The sequence below is a fragment of the Chlamydotis macqueenii genome, chromosome 15, assembly GCF_036417535.1.
Source record: "Chlamydotis macqueenii isolate bChlMac1 chromosome 15, bChlMac1.mat, whole genome shotgun sequence".
Classification (NCBI taxonomy): Eukaryota; Metazoa; Chordata; class Aves; order Otidiformes; family Otididae; genus Chlamydotis; species Chlamydotis macqueenii.
Genome location: NC_141570.1, coordinates 6,009,336 through 6,031,267, shown reverse-complemented (window position 1 = coordinate 6,031,267; position 21,932 = coordinate 6,009,336). Strand labels below are relative to the sequence as shown.

General features: G+C 46.6%; 1 protein-coding gene across 6 annotated transcripts in view; it reads right to left on the bottom strand.

Annotated features, from left to right (window-relative positions):
* Positions 1–3,441: 3,441 nt before the first annotated feature.
* INTS1 (integrator complex subunit 1) overlaps positions 3,442–21,932 on the bottom strand; it is a 29,530-nt gene continuing 11,039 nt past the window's right edge. For 2 of the 6 annotated variants that reach the window (XM_086759621.1, XM_086759623.1), the window contains 26 exons: positions 21,361–21,540; positions 21,067–21,171; positions 19,958–20,125; positions 19,503–19,614; positions 18,898–19,059; positions 17,613–17,759; positions 17,106–17,204; positions 16,606–16,730; positions 15,670–15,924; positions 14,814–14,973; positions 14,050–14,190; positions 13,462–13,642; positions 13,255–13,378; positions 12,597–12,715; positions 11,449–11,536; positions 10,585–10,811; positions 9,542–9,665; positions 8,933–9,066; positions 8,381–8,573; positions 7,995–8,122; positions 7,408–7,520; positions 6,719–6,832; positions 5,745–5,815; positions 5,126–5,217; positions 4,906–5,015; positions 4,144–4,749 (listed from right to left, as the gene is read on the bottom strand). In XM_086759621.1, the coding sequence (XP_086615747.1) occupies positions 4,634–4,749; positions 4,906–5,015; positions 5,126–5,217; positions 5,745–5,815; positions 6,719–6,832; positions 7,408–7,520; positions 7,995–8,122; positions 8,381–8,573; positions 8,933–9,066; positions 9,542–9,665; positions 10,585–10,811; positions 11,449–11,536; positions 12,597–12,715; positions 13,255–13,378; positions 13,462–13,642; positions 14,050–14,190; positions 14,814–14,973; positions 15,670–15,924; positions 16,606–16,730; positions 17,106–17,204; positions 17,613–17,759; positions 18,898–19,059; positions 19,503–19,614; positions 19,958–20,125; positions 21,067–21,171; positions 21,361–21,540 (3,588 nt within the window). In that variant the 3' untranslated portion in view covers positions 4,144–4,633. Of the gene's footprint in view, positions 3,463–4,143; positions 4,750–4,905; positions 5,016–5,125; positions 5,218–5,744; positions 5,816–6,718; positions 6,833–7,407; positions 7,521–7,994; positions 8,123–8,380; positions 8,574–8,932; positions 9,067–9,541; positions 9,666–10,015; positions 10,539–10,584; positions 10,812–11,448; positions 11,537–12,596; positions 12,716–13,254; positions 13,379–13,461; positions 13,643–14,049; positions 14,191–14,813; positions 14,974–15,669; positions 15,925–16,605; positions 16,731–17,105; positions 17,205–17,612; positions 17,760–18,897; positions 19,060–19,502; positions 19,615–19,957; positions 20,126–21,066; positions 21,172–21,360; positions 21,541–21,932 lie in introns of those variants that run through there. The other 4 variants (XR_015260197.1, XM_086759622.1, XM_086759624.1 and 1 more) reach the window with 4 other exon arrangements.

Below are 21,932 nucleotides of genomic sequence, written 5' to 3'. Positions count from 1 at the left end.
TAAACTCTCTTTCCCTGGTCCTGGCCTAGCAGTGTGATGACTGTGTGGTCCTCCAGAGCCACCGGCACCAGTGTGCCTCTGTGTTGCTGCCTGGGTGGCTGCAGTGGGTGCAGAGCCGAGGGGCAGCCTGGCACTACAAGCCCTGCAAGGTGACTCGTGGTATTTGTGGCTCCAGATGTCCTACTCACCCTGTGCTGAGTGCCCTTACAGGTCTCACTCCTCTCCAAAGATCTTCCCAATAAACCCTGGAGAGCAAAACCATAAGCATCACTGTAGATTTTAAATCTCATTATTGAGTTTAAAAAAAAAAAAAAAAAAGAGAGAGAGAAAGGGATGTAATTTTATTACTCTTATGCTATGTTTTCTGTTATTTGCATAATTGTTTAATGCTAATAAGACAATTAGCAATTCTTACAGCTTAATAATTACCCTGCAATGACTGGCCTATTGTAGCTTCATGAATTTTTAAATTGTTGCTGGGGGTCTTGACTTTTTTGCCCAATATCTTCTTGTGTTAGAGATGCTGTGATGCGGTTTGTGCAGACAGGGTAACGCCAAAGGCAAGACACCACCAGCTACACAAGACAGGCAGACATAATATTATAAAGCTCTCTTGAATTTAAAAGGAGGGGAAAATGCAAGCTCTATATTTTGCTGCTTTAGGGCCATATTATCTAAATGCATGGAGAGACAATGCAGAACTTTAAAAAAATCAGTCCACCTTAGGCAAACACTACCAGTAGCCAGGCTACTTAACTGGTGTGGGGCTGGCTTTGACACTCTGAAAACTAACAAAAGGCTTGCCATTTTTAGTTTTTAGCAAACAACTCCTCGAGTTAAGTGCGAATCATACAGTCCTGAACTGTGGCATGGCCAGAATGAAGTTAATTGAGGGCAGGCATGGCCAGGATTGTGTTTGTTGCTGATCAAGGTCACAGATGAGGTTGGCTGGAGAAGAGGATGGTGGGGCCCCAGGGAGCAGTCCCAGGAACAGACTCCACAGCCCACGTTTACACACAGACAGTAAGCAATGGAGATGGAGTTTTCCTCTCCCTTTTTTTTTTTTCACAAGATTTCTTACATGCTGCTCCTTGCCAAGTGAGGCTTCTCTTTCTCTACCCTTCCTCTTTTCCAATGGCTGGCAAAACGTTGGTGCCTTTAGCCATAAAATCCTGTTTGTTAGCAGTTGCTCCTATACCTTTCCCTGCCTTTCTGCTGTTGACATAGCGGGTCAGGCAGATTTACTTCTGAGCTCAGTGCTGGGACTCTTCCAGTTCCCCAGCGTCAAGCATGCCCCAGAGGCAGTCGCCACCGAGTCAGGAGCACGCAGGCACCTCCCCGGTTAGTCATGCCCTGCTCATGGCCAAACTCACGTGGTGCTCCTGCACGCCCCTCACGGTTCCTGGGATGCACAACCCTGTGTGGAGCTGGGTCAAACAGCTGCACCCCTGCTCCGGGGCATCGGCGTAAGTCTGGGGCCACGCTCCCAGCCACGCCGGGCCTGGCAGGGACGGGGTACGGTCAGGTTAGAGATGTCCATTTGTGCCCAGCCAAGGCAGCGAGTGTCCATCATGGATATGCCGTGCTCCTGAGGCTGCCACAGCTGGGTGATAAAAACATGTTTTGATTATAGGTTATAAAGACATTTGATCTTTGCAACAGAGAAAAATAATTTGCAGTAGGAAACCGCCACAAGAGGCGGCCTCGGCTCTTCTGCTGCAGCCTGCCTGCACCATGCCACCACCTCTACCCAGGCACACTGGGACCTGTTCCCAGTCTGGATTTGGCTATTCCTGCCCCAATCCTTGCCAGCCAGTGCTTAGAGAAAGGGCCCTGCAGCCCCTCAACTGCTCCAGGACTGCCCAGCTCCTCCTGGGCTCCCTTTGCTCCCCAGCCCTCTACCACCTCTGCCCAGCACCAGCCATGCAGGCACCAAAGCAGGGCCAGCTGATGCACAGGGGTTGTGGGAGCCCTGCCCTGAGCTGGGTGCAGCCACATGATGCCATACAAGCCTGGGGCCAGTTTTCCCTTCCCCATCGTGCCTCCCCTGAGCTGGGACCGGATTCCCAGTGTATCTGAGGAGAAAAAAAGCCTCCCCAAGAGCCAGTGTTGAGTGTGTTCCGCAGCCCCAGGTGGACTCCCTCAGACATCAGCCCTCACAGCCCATGGCTCTGCTAGAAAGCTCTTGACTACAGCAGATCGTGGTAGAGATCTGTTCTAAGCAGGGATTTTGCACCGCTTTGGGACGTGTCATCTGTAACGCAGACGGAAGCAGTGATTTCCACTGGGTGAGTCACAGGGGCCCCACGGGCTTGGCCAGGAACAACCCTGCAAGCCTCCTCACTGCTCCTCTTCGAAACAAGCAACCAGTTCTTGAAGACAGAGGAGATGGCCCCAGGCCCTGGGAGGAGCCCAACAGAGCTGTGAAAGATAACACTGTCAGCTCAGCAGGGATGGGAGGAGAGAAGGTGCTCAGCCAGGTGGAGATGAAAGTTAGAGCGCGCTGATTAAAAGGCGGGCGAGTGTCAGGGCATCAGTAACGCTGTTGCTAACTGTTTTAGAACTGTCAGGGCTGCCTTCACAGACAGGAGGGACGGGCTCCTGCTCTGAGCTGTCTCTGCACAGCCAGGCACACCTTGACAGCCCGTTCTCAGCCCTGATCTGGTTTCACTGACGTGCTTCAAGCCAGGGCAACCCACTTAGTTCCACTGGGTCCAAGCAGAGCCAATGGGAACATTAAATAAAGCAAAAAGGAGAAAGATCAACAAATCACAGATGATGCTTTTTGTACTGGGAGATCTATGGAAGGCCCAGCTTTGCAGAATAACTTCCACCCACTCTTCCCTCACCGCTACTTCATCTCACTCACTATCTTTGCATGGTAAGAGTCTTGAGACATTTTCCTTGCTCCTTCATTCAGAGTCCTGTGAAAAGCCCTTTTCCAGCCAGTCTCACAAGTTCCCAGCTGCTCTAGGCCCACAGCAGCACCAGAACTACCTTCCTGCTCTGACAAACTGAGCAGTGCCTTAATGATGTCTGATAAGGGACTAAAGTAAGAGGAGCCAGTAATCTCACTAGGAACCCTTTAGACAGGCGTTAATCCTGCTGTCACTGAGCCCCTCAGGAAAACCATTTCACTGACTTGATCTTCTTCAGCTGTTCCTCCACATAATTTATATGTAGCTAATTGCCACAGTAGTGGCTCTGGATGCGAAGCAGATGCTGCTGAGGAAAAGAGCATGTTGCATCCTTAAGCGATGGCTCTCATGTCTTTATTTAAAGGCAAGGCTACTTACAGTTGATGGGGGGTTCAGATCTCTCTCTTTTCTTCTGTCTCTGCAAAGCCAGCCAGGCATTCATTCTTATTTTGACACAGTAGCAAAAGTGCTTAGCTGTGGCACTCCTCCTTTGCAAGAATAGACAATATTTCCCACACAGCCACCCACGAGGTCACAGCTGTCTCTGCCACCAGCAAGGAGATACAGACTTATTTAAAGCTATCTATAAAATTCCTCCAGAATCTTTGTCTTTAGAGTACTACAAAGATTCTCTACTAATAAGTGGAGTGCCAGAGGAATAGAGACAAATGACATGAAAGCAAACAGGTGGCTAGAATTAAGTGAGACTGGAGAATGAGCATATGTGGCAGTTATTTCTCCAGAGCTCCAGAGAAGGAAGACACCTCCTTTTCTGTCCTCAAATGACAGCTGGCAAATAAGCCATCCCTCGTACCAGCAGACAAGGAGCAGAGAACAGTGGTCAGAAGAGTCACAGGGAGGAACTGGCGGGTCCCAAAGAGGAAACACAGCTGCTTGTTCGAAGACTCCACTGTGACAGTGGCCAGCTGCTGTGATGTTTGCAGATGTACTAAGAAGTTTGCTTTATTTGTTTTTAAAGATAAGTTTTCTAAGGAACCTCTTAAAAGTTGTCCTGTCAGCAGTTGGTGCTGACCAAACTCATCTATTATACCCTACTGACCCTTCTAAACCTCCTCCATTTCCCGCATATACTGTAAAAGGCCAAGACAGCTCTGTGAGCATTTGGTCATGGAGACTCTTTGTCTACAATAACAAGAGACTGAAGAGCAGGGAGAGAGGGATATCAAGCTACAATCAAGGCCGCATGGAGAAGACAAAGGCACAGTGGAAACAAAGATAATTTTAATTAAAAAAGAAAAAAAAAAAAAAAAACACTCACCCCTAGAAAACAAAATAGTCTCTCCCCCTGCACAGAATGTTCCCTCCAACACAGAATGCAGAGACTTGAAGTACAAGGGCCAGTGCTACTTTCTGCTCTCCCAGCAGCTCTGCCTTCTTGGAGAGACAAAAAAACCTCAGACAACAAACTGACAGCCACTGCCCCAAGACCCCATGATGGAAGTGGTCCCTGTTTGGCACAATGTTCACAAGATTTTTCTCCCACAATAATGGCGTCTTAGCCAGACAGATCCTTGCCCCTTTCTGATCTTCAGTCAGTACATTCTCCTTTTCCAGCACAGTCTGGCCTGCTACATCACCTCTTTGATCCTCCAGCACACTGGCTGAAATACACTGTTTTCTTACAAGGCTTCAATGCAGCTGATGAGTCCAGTAGAATTAATTCCTCTGGAAGCAGAGCTCCCAGAACCACATGTTCATATCATGGCCTCCATGTGCAGAACCTTCAAAGCCTCTGAAATCTGAGAGCTGGTGTCGATCTGGCCATACATCCCCACCAGGAAGGCCCTGTGCAGTAACACTGCTGCGTGCTCTGTGAAAGGGAAAGACAGCATGAGGACTGACCCAAGAGCTTCAACATACAAGCAAGAACAATCCACCAACAAACAGCTGTTGTTCCCAGCACAGGAGCCCAGCTTTGACCCTTGTGAGGCCAAGCACACACCGAAGGTGGCAGGTATCAACTTACCTTGGCAAAGCAGGGTGTATTCAGGCAGGTTCCTCAGTGCTGTCTGCACCACCTCAAAGTCTCGGCTGCCAAGGCAGTACATGAAGGTGGGAAGGAAGTCTGCAGCAATACTGGGAGTAAAACACGATAGTGTCAGTACAGTCCAGATCACCATCAGCAGGCATGCAAGATGGGTAGCCTGTGCCCAGCTGGGGACAGCCTAAGTTCCCATGGTCCTCACCTGGGGTTGTTCTGAATGGAGCGCAAAGCCAGGCTAAATGCCAGATTTCGGCAGGACTCCTCTGCTGAACTCATCAGCTTCTGTAGGTTTGTCTGAAAAAAAAGACACCCAAGTTAGGATCACAAGGCCATCCAGGGAGCACAAACTCCTCAGAGTTGTGCTTCTACCCCTCCAGCACCAATCCAGCCCAACACACATCCAGCAGGTACTGGTACATCCATCTCCGTAAGAAGGATTATCCTGTTTTTGAATACTTTAAAGCACCCTTCTGTAATCTTACTCCACATGGGACAGCTAAGTTTTCCCTAGGCTCCAGTGTTTGACAGAGCTGTTCTGCTCTCTCCTTGCCCCAATACTGGGAAGAGGACAGAGGATTCCTCCGACATAAAGAGAAGTTAAAGTGGATGATGGCAGACCCAGTATGCAATGGAGAGAAGATGGTAGGGAAGTAAATACTGCCTGCTGTCAGAAGGCCTAACTGAAGATAAAGTTCTCCTAAGATGCTGCAACAACAACCCAAAAAGCACAGCAACGGCAGTACTTAAGCTGGCTATGCAACACAGACTCTGGTGAAAAGAATCTCTTCCTTCCAGTGGCAGTTTGAGACACTCATACTCACAGCAAAAAAGGAGAGAATTTCTGGCCTCCGTCTGGACATCTCATCAATGTCTGTCAGCACCTCCAGGATGTCTGGTGGAAGACACAGGTTGAAAGGAGTGACTAAAATTCACTGATCCAGCAAAGGATCTTTTTCTTTTTCCCTACAAATCCAATCTTCCAAGCAGCTAAGTTTTCCCAACTGCACACAGAGACAGAGTAATAAAGGCATTCTTCAAACAGGAGAACATGTAGGTCACATGCCAGCTGAGCACATCCCAACCTGCCCAGGCAGAGGTCACCAACACTGTCATGCCATAGGCAGGGAAAGGAGTGGAGTAGGGTATGAGGTTTCAATTTCAGAACACTTCCTTCTGTAATTGAAATATCTTCACAGAAAGCCTCTTTTAAAAATAGTGTCCAGGCAGGATTTCTAGTGTGGAAGGAAAACTGTCACCCCAATACCACAACTTAGGTCTGAACACCAGACACCTGTGATTTCAGAAGACCTTTGGATAAGCAGCGTTGTTCCCATATGCCAGGTTAACATGATTTTCTCCCATGAACGCCATTTGGAGATTTCTAACAAATTCCTGTTTCTCATCAGTTTGGCATTTTTGTATCACTAAAAAAAATGGCATTCCTATCAGCACTCCAGACCTGGGTCGATATGAACTGCAGTGCTCCTTGAATTTCTCACACTACCTCCCAGAGCACTTAAGATCCTTGAAGAGCCCCAAAGCAGAGGCAGTTGCAGCACTGCTGAGCCAAGTGATAACAGTATCATAGGAAGCCTCTGTCACAGAATCACAGAAGGTTATGGACAAGTTCATCCAAACCAAAGCCACATCCTAACTGCCAGAGACTTCCAAACCCAAGACTGAAACAGTAGCTGTAGCTGATAGCTGATAGGTAGTAGCTGATAGGTAAGTAACAGGGTTGGCATCTGTCTGCAGTTGCACTGCATCTTGTACAGCTCTGCAGATCCGTACTTACCCTCAACCGTCTGGCCTCTGGAGAGCCTCTTCATATATGGGGCCATTTCAGCTGGCGTGAGAGGAGTGAAGAGAGACACACTGACAAGGGGGAGAGAGCCAGTTGCTGCTTCATCTGGGAGACAGAGAAAGAACAGGTCACTCCTGACAGTCTATGTAGTTTTAACAGGGAGACAGTATTCCCTACCAGTATAGTGGTGTATCAGGAGCCAACCAGAAATACTGTAATACAACTCCTTACTCTCACACTGTCTCTAGCCTTACTGCACCTTCTGGTAACCCTGAGCAGATGCAAAGAGAAGAAACCTTCCTGAGCTGTTTTAATACAGAATAATTTTCCCATGCAAGTTGCAAACAGTGGAGAAGCAGGTGTACCCTTAGGGTCTCCTGACAAGTCAAATCCTTAAGTGTGACTGAGGAAGGCAAAATCCACAACAATGAAACTCACAGTTGTTAAGAGCTTTTCTTCTGCTCCAGTAGTGATACCAGTGACAGGAAAACAAATTAACCCATCTCAGACACTGATTCCAAATTGCTGAGTACAAAAGTGCCATTCTCCACTCTAAATACCCTTTTGTTGGGCTGTTATGAGAAGAACAAGCACAGCATACAGCCCATAAAAGCACTGGTATTCCAAAACATACTGCAGGTTCACCAGCTGGGATAACTCTTCCCCCAAATCAGACTCACCATCTTTCTCTTCATCAGAGCCTCTGTCCAAGATGCCACTCTTACTGGGCAGGCTCAGCCCAGCCAGGAGGGACTTCAACATTGTGAGATCACTGTTGTCTGATGATAAGTCACTGAGGGAAGAGATGGCATGTTTAGCTTTCAATAGCAATATGGGCATGAGAACAAGTACACTAAAACAAACAGTTTATGAGAAACAGAAACAAGATTTTTCCTTTCATCATAACTGGAACTCATGCATTTTTCCCCATATCTGTAGGTGGGACCCTGCAGTCATCACTCAGGGAAAAGACTCTCCTGCCAGCCCTCTGGAAATGACTGCAGGGCACTACAATGCCTCAGTAGGACATTTAGGCCTTTACATGAGTTGAAATCATCATCTGACTTCCTTGGGCTCAGTTTTCACCTATAAAAAGGGATATGCTGCTCATCTCAATAGAGACTTAAGGGAGCCAAGGATGAAAAAGTAGCATATTAATAGCTATTTTGTCACATCTTGCTGTCTTCTGTCTGATTAGCTCACGGCAGTCTGACTGTGCAAGCTCTCCACAAGCTAACAATGGGCTAACTGGAGTAAGGAAGCTTACTGGAGTGGATCTGAGTGCTTTTGCAAGAAGGAGACAGCTGCCTGGGCATTGCATGTGATGTACTTGTGGATGAACTGGACAAACTTGCTGATGAAGGCTGCCAGGTGCCGTGAGGATTTTCTGTAGTTCTGAGAAAGGAATGAGAAGGCAAGAGTTAACAAAAAAGAAAAGCAGTGATGCATTGCCCCATTCCGAACCTCTAGGGACCAGGGAGTAGCTTTTTGATCTCCTGCCTCCTCTTTAAGCTCTCCAAGGTACTTGATTCACTTTTTTGTTCTTAAGCATATAAAGGTTTTCCCTTCAAATGGGCTGGCCCTGTGTTACATGAGCTTCTCCATCTAGTGGCTGGCAACCCGCACATGGAGGGGGAGCAGGGATTTTCCTACCAGCAGCAGACGGATGAAGGACAGGAGACAATCCCACAGTGCCGCCTGGTGCTCGTTCTGGAAGACCTGAGGCTGGAGCAGCTCCAGGATCCCCAGGACATGCATGAAGAAGGTCAAGTGGTTCTGCTGCCTGAACTCCTGGAAATTGAGGTGAACACGGCCGTGCAGCAGTGCTGCAATCATTGGCAAGTGCCTGAAACACCAAACAGAAGAAAATTCAGACCTAGCTGCTTCCTAGGAACACTTACACATTGTTATACCTCAGTTCCCAGAAGGAGGCGTCCCTTATCCTCTCCCAGGGTTCTGGATTTGATCCCTGTTATCTATAGAATCAGCAAGCCCCATTTCCCACTCATAATCTGTGCTGTAGTCTCCAAGAGGACTGTTTCCAGACAGACACGGAGCAAAAAGAGGTGCTGCCTCATTATAAGAGAGATTACTTTTGTACGTGAATGCAGATTATGTCACAATCATCACGACTGCTGCAAGGACAAGGGTGGATGCTTTTCAGTGAACACCAGCCACACAGAGGGTGAAAGGAGAGAGTGGTACCTAAGAAGCAGGATGGGATGAGCCACAGCTAGCTTCCTGCAGGCCATATTGGCATCCCACACACGGCTTTCTGATGACTTGGAGTCACTGGTGTCTGCAAGAAGGTTAATGAATCTGTGAACCAGGGCATCAAGCTAGAAGAGAAGTAATGAGTAAACAGTTAAGAAGTTTAAAGCACAATCAAGCCCCTGGGTCTTCAGCAATGTTTCCCAATTCCTTCCCAACTATGGAGAGGGTTAACAGAAATTATTTTCTGGTAGAATCTGCGAGCAAACGCAACGTTCCCGCTGGCATAGGATCTGAAGTCCACAGGCCCTACAGACATCAAAGCAGGATCAGACGCCTGCACACTTGTGCTTTACAGAAGCCTCTGGCACACAGACGTTTGTGGAGCTTATACTATTTTATAGAAGGACACTGCAAAATAAACCACACCTGAACTCTCTGCTCCTGAGAATGCAGGCAGGGAAGGGGCAGGAGAAGAGAAAGGTAAAGAAACCAGAGACCCAGGAAGCTTTTGCCAGTCCTCTCCTTTTAGACTGCACATCAAGCTAGCATCCACTCCGGGTACACAACTGGAAAGGGGCTTTCCTATGCTTCTAACTTTACCTTGCAAGTGCTGCTTTCTCTGGCTCCTTCACTGGTGAGAAGCATCTCGGGCATAGGCACAAGGATCTCTGGTAGTTGCAAGTATATCTGAAGCAGAAGGTCCTGGCAGCATTTTCCCACAGAGCTGAAGAAAAAGAACAGGTCAGCCACTGGGTACTACATTAGTTCAACCAGCAAACATCCCAGACTTAGCAGATTAGTAACAGCCTTCCTGCATATGGCAAACAGACCACCTAAAAGAGCAGCCACCACTAATCTGAATCAGTGTTTTTCCAGTCTTTGCTTCTTTTGAACCACTGAAATCATTCACAATCTACAGGGATCCATGCACAGTCTACAGGGATCCATCATTAGGCCATCTGGAGTTAAAAAACTGCAGTTACAAAGTGACACAGGACAAGAAAGCTCTGCTTACATCTCCAGTGAAGAGTTTCTGCACATAGTACTCGCGGTCATCCGCAGTTGGAAGAGTAGTCAGAAGCACAACTACTCAGAGCAGCCAGCCTGTTCTCTACACACTTGCCCTCCACAGGTCCCCGGTGCAGTCTGTACTGGGAGGCAGTACAATGCAATAGCAACTGAGATTACTCAGTATCTTTTCTAGCACCACCATAAAGCGAGGTTAGAACTAGGTCTAACCACAAAACTAGGTCACTCCACAAAAACACCATCTTCCAGTTCTTCAGACAGTGCTAACATAGCTGTTAGGACACAATCTAGTCTTCATGAATGCAGACTGCAACGGAGACAGTGATTCAAGCAATGACTAGACAAGAAATCCCACGTTAGGAACTGCTAGTTAAAAATAACCATTGACTTAAAAAAACCCCCACAAATAAAGAACCAACAAGAAACATGGCAAGCATTTTGTCCTGAAGTCCTAAAAGCAAAAGGGCCTTGAAATGTAACTTTAAAAGTCACCTTCCTGGTTCAAGTACCACTTAAAATGACAAGTAACTACAATTAGAGTAGATAATACTCCCATTTGCAACCCCACCTGCTTCCCCACTGCTGGATGCAGCTAGTCAGATTTGCAACCCCACCTGCTTCCCCACTGCTGGATGCAGCTAGTCAGATACTCCGTTACTTTTTTGATGCTCTCAAGGTCCCCATGAGAACAACTGAGCAACAAAGGCAGTCGAGACTGGATGAGTGTGCAGGAGGCCTCTTCTGTGTTCTGGTATCTGGTTTCTGCTTCAGCCAGGATCAGCTCCACCATGCTGATCAATTCTGATGCCTTTAGATGGAGCACAAATTCCTCACGGCGCTTCTGTAATGCAAGGGAACGCTGAAAATGAATGCAAACTGAATCCCTAGATCCTTAGTTCCTTCTAGTCACACCTTCCCCAACTGGAATGGAACAACTCTCAGAACTAGACTTAAGAACTGCCTCATATCTAGAGCTCTGAAAACATGCATCACAGCCCCAAATGAAACCTCTTTATCCTTCTTCTATTTCTGAACCCATTTACTTCCATCCCAGCATGTGTGACGGGTCAGAAACTGCAATTCAGTCACCGAGCCAAAGAAATTTCTCTGTAGAGAAGAGATGCAACTCCCTTTTCTTGGTAAAATAGGAATTATCCTACACGAGGGTTTAGCTTGCTCACCACTGTAGCCTGGTGCCTAGATCTTTAACAGATATTGTTGCAACTCCTGCAGGAGCTGCAGAGAAAATGCCAAGTGGGCAAACATGTGTGTGTTCCTATCAGCTTTTTGGACTCAAAATTGCCTCTGTAATATGTAACATAGCAGAGCCGCTAAGTAATCAGCTGAGGTACACGCAGCAAACTTGGCAGCTGCACCTGTATCACTCCAGTCACCTCTTGGGCCACGGAAAAATGGCTTGTGAAAGCATCGCCTCTCACTCCATCCAGAGGGGAATTTTGGAAGAACTGAACCACTACCTGAGGAGTTCTTTGGTCCCTTCCCTGCCAGATCCGAGGAATGTGAATACAGGCCCACAAGAAATCCAAGGATGCAGTTGGGTCAAACCTGCCAGAAGACAAAAGACAGATTTGCAATTAGAGTCAGTGCAGCCCTCGGGCAGCACACAAACACATGGCAGTGTCTCTAAACATCATGAGTACTGCGAAGAAAGAAACATCTGCAAATGTAAAAATAGGATCCACTAAGTCCTGAGGAGGCGTTTGGTTCTGTTCCCAGATAATGACTAAATATTTGTTGCAATACGCACAGCACAGGGTATGGAGCTGAGCAAATGGCATTCAGCAGGAGCATGGCAGCTATAGGGAGTCTTTTACCACAAGGCTAGAAGCCAGTCACCAACACAAGCAGCTGGTACAAACAGACCAGTGACCTTACTGTCCCAGCATCCCAACATCCTATCCTGGCTGTTATCCTGGATTGCAGAAATAAATGAAATAGTGAGCAAGAGATCAATAATAAAATAATAAGCAAACTGAAATACTGCTAGCTTTAGAAGTATTGCTAATTTAGTCGTGTCCTGAATTACTACTATTAAGTGTTAGCATTTCCTGGTCCATAAGCATAACAAGTTTAAACAAGATACTACTGCAGTGACACTTCAGTGTCTGAGAGCAATGTATAGAAACCGAGAGCTAGATCTGCTCCAGAGATCAGAACTGGGAGCATGACGCCAGGAAGGGGGTTAGAGAAAGACTAGTAATGGAGTTTAGTACAACAAAAAGATCCAGCAGAGCCTGCCCAGGTACAGAGACTGCCGTCAGTTTGCTATCCAAGCCATCTTTCAAACCCCATGTTCATAAAGATTATCAACAAGGGCAATGCTAGATGGATTACCCAGTCATTAGCACTTCCTGTTTAGAACACAGCCAAATCTTTATGTGCTGTGTCAGTCAAACAGCAGGTAATATTTACATCAAGGTACACAAATCAGCATGACTGAAGGCAGCATCCTTCTCACAATGCCTGTTTTTGGCTGGGTTACATCTCCTGGCAGATGCACCGTGGAATGTGGCAGCTCTTGTTCTCAGCTTCTGTTTGCTCTCTCTCAGACATGATGAGTTGACCAACTCAAAACTCCTTGCTAGGCCCAAAAAACAAGACTCACCTTTGCTCCCGGTTTCTGCAAAGCAGAAGCCTGATGCACTGGTGCAGTGTGGTCCAGCTGGACTGGTGAGTGAGAAGAGCCAAGAGATACGGGCGGAAGGAGGGCACCTGGGACCCTGCCTAAAAGGACCAAACAAGGAAGAGATGTTAAAAAACCAGATCCTTGCTGTGAGGTGGATGTAGGAGATACTAGTTATATTACAGAAGAAGTGATCCAAGCAGGCAGACAGCACAGAAGACAACAGGAGGGCTTAGGATTTGAACTGCGGTACTTTCTAACAGAACATGGCATCAGCCGTGAAATTCAGTTTTAGTCTTAGCTTTGGCACAGCACTTCTAGACAAGCTCTTTATCTGTCTGCAAAAATACCAATGAAAACACAGCTGGCTGAGCTGTGATGGGAGTATGTTGTGTCTGTAATGCACTCTGAAGTCCTGAAAAGAACACAGCTGAAGAAATAAAACAATAAGATGAAACATAAGCCTTGCACTGAGAAGGAGGCACCAGAATCCCCTCTTAGTCAGTCTGTACTGCTTTGGAACTGATACAGCAACATGTGGCACAACACAAAAACTACTCCTTGCCCCGTTTCCAGGTGCAGGTCAGTACCCCAGAAAGGTGGTTTCAGCACAGTAGTCCCTCTACCCAACAATCCTTACTTTGTTCCAGGAGAACAGCAGCTTCTGCTGGAGATCAGGGCAGCTGCTGATCACCTCTGGGTCCAGCATCTCCAGCCAGTCGTTAAGAAGGCCAGAGGAGGGTCCTAGCCAAGCAGCTTCAGTACTAAGGAGAAAACAAAGCCAATATCAGTGGTGATGCCACTAACCCAGGCCTACCAGTGAGTTCCCATTATCGTCTAGGCTCACCTGCAGCTGTCCACCTCCTTCTTCACTGGTGTTTCTTCTTTGTCCTGGAGCAACAAGGAGCTCACCACAGCAATTGGTTTCATGGCAGGAAACCTGGCAGTGGTCTCAACAGTAGCTGAGAAGAGGACAGTCAGGAGTTCCTCCAAGTATGGAGAATGAGTTTCAATCAGACCTTGAAGGACTAGTAGAGAAAGATGTCACTTGTTAACTTTAGGATGTGGTGAAAGCTATGGAACCTTGTAAGAATATAATGAAACCAATTAGTCCAGCATTCCCGAGAGCCTGGCTCAGTAAGGAAGAGGGAAACCATTTCTATCTGGGATAGCAGGCTTGTATTTCTCATTTTGTTAGTGGAAACCAACAGTTTGACAAGAGACTTAAACCCAGCCCCAGATTACAATTTATAGACCCACATACCAGTGCAGGGGAAGGAGCTGATACAAGACAGGGCCAAGTTTAGATAAGTTCACATTTTCTGATCCAAGCAGAAGGCAGTTTCCCATAGCCTGCACACTAGGCACTCCCTTGCTGGGCTGGAAGTTCAATCTGCTGCTGCAACAGGGAAGGAGAGCGGAAGGAAAGCCATACCTTTGCTGATGAGCTCCGGCTCCACATTACACTTCTCTCCTGATTTCAGGGTTGCAATGATGGCACGTACCGTGGAGCTGATCAAGTCAGGGTCATGACGGAAAGTCAGAGCTTCTGTGAGGTGCAAGAAGCCACCTCGAACTGCAAAGAAATCACGGTATTGGCATCACAGGGCCAAGCCAGCCCCTACATCAGGCTTCCCTTCTACAGAAGCCCCACGTGGGTCCAGGGCACAACTACGCAAACATACAAACACAGTACACTCTGCTGCCATTTCACTCCCATTGAAACCCTTGACAATTCTTCTGCATGCTACAGGGACATGTGTCTAAGAGAAAACTCTAAAACCACAGACCCATTTCCATGCCTAAGCTCTTGGTTATAGATTCCTCCTCCCAACAGGTGGCAGACGATAAACAATTCTACAAGTCGTGATGTGACCTTGTTCCAGAGGCATTCTTGCATGCCCATTTTTCAGGACTACAGCTAGCACAGAATTCCTAGGCTTAGCAATTGTAAGTTTTCCCTGAAAGATCTGCTGTGCTTGGTGAGATGCTACCAGGTGTCTACTGCAAACCCCTAGAGCTAAATCACTTGTCTGTATCCTCACAGAGTTTATATAACACAACACAAACCCTCTCTTTGCTACTCCTAAGCACAACTTTCTAAAAGGTAACCCACCCCACTTTCTGCTCTGGGTGCAGTTTTGTTTCTTTCCTTTTCTTGTCCCACTCTGAGTCCCCTAAGCTGCACAATGCCAGTACCATCACTGATCCTGTGTCTTGAGGAGTACTGCACAGCAAAGGCCTTCAGTTGAGCACGCAATGGACCATCTTCCACTGCTGGGTTCTCCAACCACTGCAGCATCTGCATGAGGACTTTGAAGAAGAGTGAGGAGAACGCAGTGTCCTGTGGCATGCAGCGCTGGGGAGAACAGCAAAAGAGACTTGCTTATACACATTTCAAGAATACAACAAAGACAGCAGGAAAGATGAAGATAGTGCCACATCCTGCCAAGAATACATAGAGCACACCTCCTCTGTTGGACCGTAGCTCACTGAAATCAAGGCAGCAGCTTCTAGTGTACAAATGCAAGGCAGATGACCAGTCACATATACAGTATCTTTCCCAGCATAACTAGGGGTAACTCTGTGCCTTCTCACTATTTCATTTATTCCAAAAGGAATGAGATATTTCATCAGATGAATCTCAGCCTGCTCTGAAGATTTCTTTAAAGAATTACAGACTTCAGCTCTCAAGTTGTCTGCAAATGCCCTGGCTTGCAAGACATTTCCATGCCATAGAACAGCACAGACTAGAGATCCCAAAGCCACCAGAGACCCACAGCTGCAAATCCACAGTAATGCACAGTTACCAGACTAGGTAGGACACATCTAACTCTGTGTGCAAGCCTCAGTTCTCAGCAGAGCCAGGCTAATGTGGCCAGCCTGCATTCAGATGCCTATGTCCAGGCAACTTGAGTCCCTACCCACGCTGTATATCCAGTATTACACAGGCAGAAGGTCTACCCTCAACAAAGCAGACACACTGCAGATTTTCTGTTTCCTCCCCACTCCTCTTTCTTCAATGCTACAAAGATTCTTGTCCTACACTGCTCACCTGATACTGGTACAACTGGCGCATCAGCGGGCAGGAGATGAAGTGGTTACGATGCATTGCCATCACCAACGCACCGCTGTGCGGTGAGTTCATCAGTGCAGCTACTGCCTGGAGAAGTCGTGCTGTGATCCCGGTTACCTGTGTGTTTCCCTGGCGGATGCGAGCCAGTTCCTGCCCCAGGGCCTGCTGTAATGCCAGGGCAAGTGGGCGCAGGTTTGAATTCTGCCATCGTGGGTCTGGATTTAGTGGGAAAAGCTGGTAGGATACAGAAGGGAATAAGTTTATGAGAGCAAATGAAAGGACTTGCTATACCATAAACATATTGAGGCTGAGGACTGATTTACCTTGTACAATGACCATGGGCTAACTGGAATCTTGTGATTCAGCTTTCTCAATATTTTAGTGCCTGGTACAGGAACTACATCTACGCAACCCCAACATGACTATCATCACTGACACTGTGGGGGAATCACCACACAACCCAAATACAGGCAACTAACTTGGCCAACTAGTTCCCTGTAGGATCCTTCTAGAGCCAACGGAGAGAGGGAGGCTCTGCAAGCAGACAAGCCAGAGTACAAATGCTGTTTGCACACAGCTTTGCTGCCAAGGCCCTGTGAGCATTTCACAAATCCTCCATCCGCTAATGAGGAGGCACAAACAAGGCGCAGAAACAGTAACATGCTACTAGGCACTGACAGTACTAGGCATGATCATAGGGCACATCATGTTCAAACTACATGAAAAAAAAATCCTTCCAGTATCAATTGCAGCAGGTTGTAATGGCACAGCCTCACTGCATGCAGGGCTTTCATATTTATTGCCTACAAACCCTGCAGGAGGAAGGGGTCAGAAGACAGAAGCACAAGAGAAACGGATTTTGTAAAGCTGCTATTCCCCTGCAGGGTGGTGATCAGCTAGAGGTTATACCAGTACCTGCAAAAAGATGCCTGCTAGATCATCTTCTGGCCCCAGAACCCGGACCTGGCTTAAGGCCCGGATCCGACTCTGGGCTTGAGCGTTCTCAGGACTAGATTTTGACCTTGCTGTCTCAGCACTATCTGCAAGAGGAGTAAAAGAAAAGCAAAATGCTGTTATGGTAGCTAGCATCTGGAGCCCCAGCACTGGACCACCTTTGGCTTTAGAGTCTCTAACTATTGAGGAATTTAGTAGCTTTCCTCACGAGGTCAAGCAAGACTATTTTTCCACATCACTCAAAACAACTCATTATAGTAAACTCCAAAAATACTGGAATTTTTCCCTTTGCCGGTAGCGAAAAATTCTAGTGAGGACTGGTGTCTAACTGCAGTTTGTCGATACACCGCCACACAATCCCTTTTGAAGACAGCTTTTCCTGTCCCTCTCAATAGCAACCGAGGAAGAAGGTTTGGAAGACAGCTCCAATATTCGGAAGTTTAGGCTATCCCAGACAGTACCTCGGCGGGCTGGTAAGGAGGCAGTGAGCAGGGAGTGGAAAGTCTGGCCTCCTGTCGCTCCTCTTTCATGCTGAACCTCCACAAGGTGAGCCATGTAGTCTGAAAAAGGAAAAAATACAAACACATCATCATTTTTCCCTCTTTAGTAAAGCAGGACAGAACTGGTTGCTGTTTGTAGAGCTCCCCCAGTGAAGAGAGCTGCTCCCATGGACTTTGTGAACACAATGCTTTTAAGTGTTGTTTCTTTTACGAGTTAGCCTCCAAATTATTTTTCAGACTCTGTACAGTCCAATCCACGAAATTGTTCTCTACTTCAGGAAATACAGCCAAGGGCCATCCAGACAAGCTCTAGGGGAGGTGTCTACAGTGACAACAGGCTGACAAAGCAGCCTGTGTACACAGTGTGCTGAACTAGTTTGGATTTTTCCAAGAAAGTCACAGGAGATACTTGTGAAAATTGTTCAAGAAAAAGTAGAATGCCTAGTCAGTCTCATACAAAGCTCTTACTCTTGTCCATGATGTTCTGCTCCAGCGTCTGTGGGTCATGAGATACTGCCTGATCCAGGTATTGCAGGAGTTTGCTCATGCTGGAAACTGGGATTCCAAAGGACTGAACAAAGAGAAGCAACTGCTGTGGCTCCAGGTCCTGCAGGGCTGAAATACACAAACACTGAATCCTCAGACCTCTGAATTGCTCACAGAGGGTCATCTTTATTACCTGATCTTTGCGCTTTTGGCTGGACCAACAGTGACACATCAATGACAGAGCTGCATAGAGCTTAAAGCCAGAAGCCTCACAGCTGCCTACTATGTTTTCTTTGCTCTGCAAATCATCGCCTTCTTATTGCATCTTCCAGTTAATTCACTCACTGTCTAATTTGATCTTCTGTTTAATTTGATCAAAACCTCAGGAACCCAATCATTTGTATTAAAAAATAACTTCCACCCTATCTGTTGATGGCTGTAGGCAGGAATTATTGAATAATTCAATCACTGGCTATAGAGAGCTGTCATTTAATTAGTAAGAAAGGGATGAAAGCCCTGAATACCAAGGAGAAAAAGAGCACTGACAAGCCGTGCAAGGACAAAAGTAACTACCGGTATAGCTTACATCCTTCAGACACTCCTTTCCACACTGCAAGCACACTATGTCCTATAGAAGCAGTGCAGTGCCTGCTGTCTGGTGACTGCAGAGCTTAGTTCAATCTGAATTGTTGTAACTTTGATAGGATCCAATTCAATGCCCCTCATTTCCTTAAAAATACACGAAGTGCAACATCCATACAGACTCACTCCCCTACTTTAAAAGCAATAGTAACTGCATAGAAAAGCCAGCAAGATTCAGCACTGGGGTCGGTGCAGGAGGAACTGCCTTCCACGCTGCACTAAGGAGCCCTAGCAAAGGCACTGATCTCCTCTTCAGTCTCAGCTTTCACTGAGTTCTCCTCTCAGTGCTGTGGAGGTCCGATGGTTAGACCAGTTGTATCTGCCGTCAAACCCTTGGTACCTTAACTATGCATCACGGCTGAGTACGGAATCACCCTGGGACATCCCATAACATTCCTTGCTTGGAAACAGCTCATTCTGTACATCTGTTTTACAGACCTATGGGCCGTAGCAAAGAATTTCCTGTATGTTTGACATGACTGTCACAAAATCCAGACACACACTGATGGTCCCACCCAGAGGCATCCAAGTAGGATGGCTGTGCACACAGAGGACTCGAGCAAGGAAACCTCTCCCTTTTCTTTCAGAAGGGTTTAAAACACCAACAAACATCCCACAGGCTCACCTGCATCCACAAGACGTGGGACCTCAGAGCGGATCATACGTAGCTTTAGCCAGTCGGGGAGCAGCAGAGCCTCCTCTGAGGTGTCAACCAGAAAAGCAGTAGGAAGGGGCTTTTTCTCCGGAAACCATATATCCAGTAAGGTATAAAAATCACCATCCCCTGCTTAAGAGTGGATACAAAATTATCTCCCATGTTCATAAGCACCTCGAGCACTCTACAAATCAATACACCAGAACACTTTCTTGTTCAAAAGGTCAGAAACAACTTGGGAATAAACATTATCAAGTAGAAATGTGAACTACCTGTCTGAGTACCCAGTTCTCATACTATAGTAAGTCTCTTAGTCCTTTTTGTTTAGCAGGGAGGGACACATCATTTTATAATACTTCCTGCAGTCTGCAGAAGGCAAAAAAATAAGCCTGCAAATCCTTCACTCTTTGCAGCAATTTCTGATAGATCTTACAAATACAAATAAATATTGCAAGGGACAAGCCTGTGAGTAGAAGGATTAACACCAGCTTGACTTGTTCGGAGATGCCAGGTAGAGGAAAGGCTCTCTGCATTGTCCATGACCCCTTGAATAAATCTGAGCACACTTCACTAACCTTGAGGTGGCCCTAGTGTCAGGAGAATAACCATGGCATGAACCACAAGGATGTGCATAGTGGCTGTTTCCCCACTAGTCCAACGAAGGAACACCTGATCCTGGGACTCTGACTGGAAAAAGGCAGAAAAAAAATGGATGAACAAAGGCAGGGAGAGAAGGAGAATGAGATCTGTGAGATGCAGATGAAATGAGAATGCACAAATTTGGTCGAAGTTCTACCTAGCCCAGTATCTCCAACAGTGGCCACAAAAGATACTGAAGGAAAAGTTAAAAAGCTTTTTTACATCCACATACCCTTGGCTCTGATACTATACCAACCTCCAATTATTTTCAGATCAGGGAATTCTTGAACCACATGTGGTTTCTACATACTCAGTAACCCACTACACGTTTCTCTTTTGTTAACTTGTCCAGTTTCTTCTACGTTTTTAAGAAAGGCAGGGAGGCACTCACCCAGCTGTACACCTCCTCGCCCTCCTTACTCTGGCGCATGCGTTTGATGTAGCGTGAAAAGATGGAGAGAAGAGCAACAAGTACTGCATCCGATTCAGCACAGTACGAGAGCTTGGAGAAGAGGTGAGACATGATGGTAGAGCGCTCCACTATGAGTCGGGCTACATCCTGCAAGGGGAAAAGGTCCATGAGGTCTCTACTGAACAAGACGGCCAGGTCCTTCTTTTTCATTGCATCACATTCCCCAGTTTTCATCATCAGCCCAGTTAACATCCCTCTGGAGATCAATGTTTAGAGTCAAGAACAGAATCATCACAAAAGGGAAAACACCAGTGATTTGCGTGCATCTTGTGACACCTTACAGTGTCCCCAGTTATAGCACAGCTGCATGCTGACGCATCTTATTACAAAGTGAGCATTTACCTAGTAAAAATCTACATTTCTCTGAAGAAACAGATCTACTGACTCTTATTATTTAACATTCTCCATGTATCTAAACAGATCTACGCAGGCAAAAAGATCACATGAGCCTCTAGATCTGTGCATCAATATCCAAAAGACTTACGAAGGATGTAGTTCAATGGACTTAAGAGCAATTTAAAAAGCACCCAGAGATAGAACAATGAAAAAAAGAAATAATCGTATAAAAGCCAAACACACAAAAAACCCAAAACCTTTAAAAAAAACCTTTAAAAAATTATAAGAAATCCAATTTTGGTTATAGGAGAGTGCATAATCCACCACTAAGGTTCCTGACTTCCCATTCTCTCCCCAGATATATATGACTGCAGGTTTAGCACCTGCTTACTTGTGAAACACTACCAGATGGTGGGATTTCCTTTAAATCACTATCCACTCTTGCATTCTCCCTACCATCTGAGATGGGCTGCTGGACTGGAGGTTATTGCTCTGATATAATTTCATGATATGAAACCAAAGACACAGCTTTCCAACACATACGCAGAAACACAAACACACAGCTGTCAGATTCACATGCTCCCAAGAACCTCATCATGCGGGCATAGCAAGTCACATGCCTACTACTGTCCTAAGACGTGCCAGGTTCCCCCCGTGCAACGCCTCTGCCCTAGAGCAACCTGGCCTCTCACCAGAGCGAGGTCATTGTGCTGTCCCTGCTCCTCCACGGGGGCATGCTGGGAGAGGTACACCAGGTAAGCACTGATGGTCTGGGGATCTGTCTCCATGTGGATGGCCTAGAATGAGAATTTCTCTCCTTAGAAATCAAGATTTAATGCAAACAAGCACCAGCATAAGAAAAATTCTTCTGCAAGCATATGAACATGTCAGTATCGCACCCACACACAGCTTGCTCAGATTTGTTTTAGCATGAGCAGGACAAAGAATAAGCTGGTCACTTATCCCTTCCAGCTACTAACACCTACCTGTTGCAAGGCAAGAGCTGTTGTTGCTCTAACACTGTCAAACAGCGGCAGCCTCGGGAGGTCTCTCAGCAGCCACTGATATCCCTGCAGCAGTTCAGAATCGCCAGAGTCTTCCTCCATGGGGTGATCTTTCTCCTCTCCATCACGCAGTCCTCCTTCTGACAGCACCAAGGACAAGCCCTGCAGAAGGCACAGGGACACAGCTGTTGCATGCGAAGCCACAGCTGGACCACCAGTTTCATACTAGCAAATATAATAGAAACGAGTTCAAACATCATGGAACAATCCGAATGCAGCACACAACAGGTTTTATATCTCATATAATGTGTCTGCTTGACAGCTACGCTGCTTGAAGTTTCAGTCTTCTGTCAGCATCTTTTTGAGCTCTCTGCAATTCTGCTTGCCTCTACTGTGCTCTGGAGCACCAGGCACTCACTCATTTACACTCCCTACAGAAAACAGCTGCTGTCAATTACTCCATGCAGCACATGATCTGCTGAGCCTACACCTGAACTTCACAGGAAACACAGCAAAATCCAGCTCTATCTTAAGAAAAGTACTACTTGGCTGTT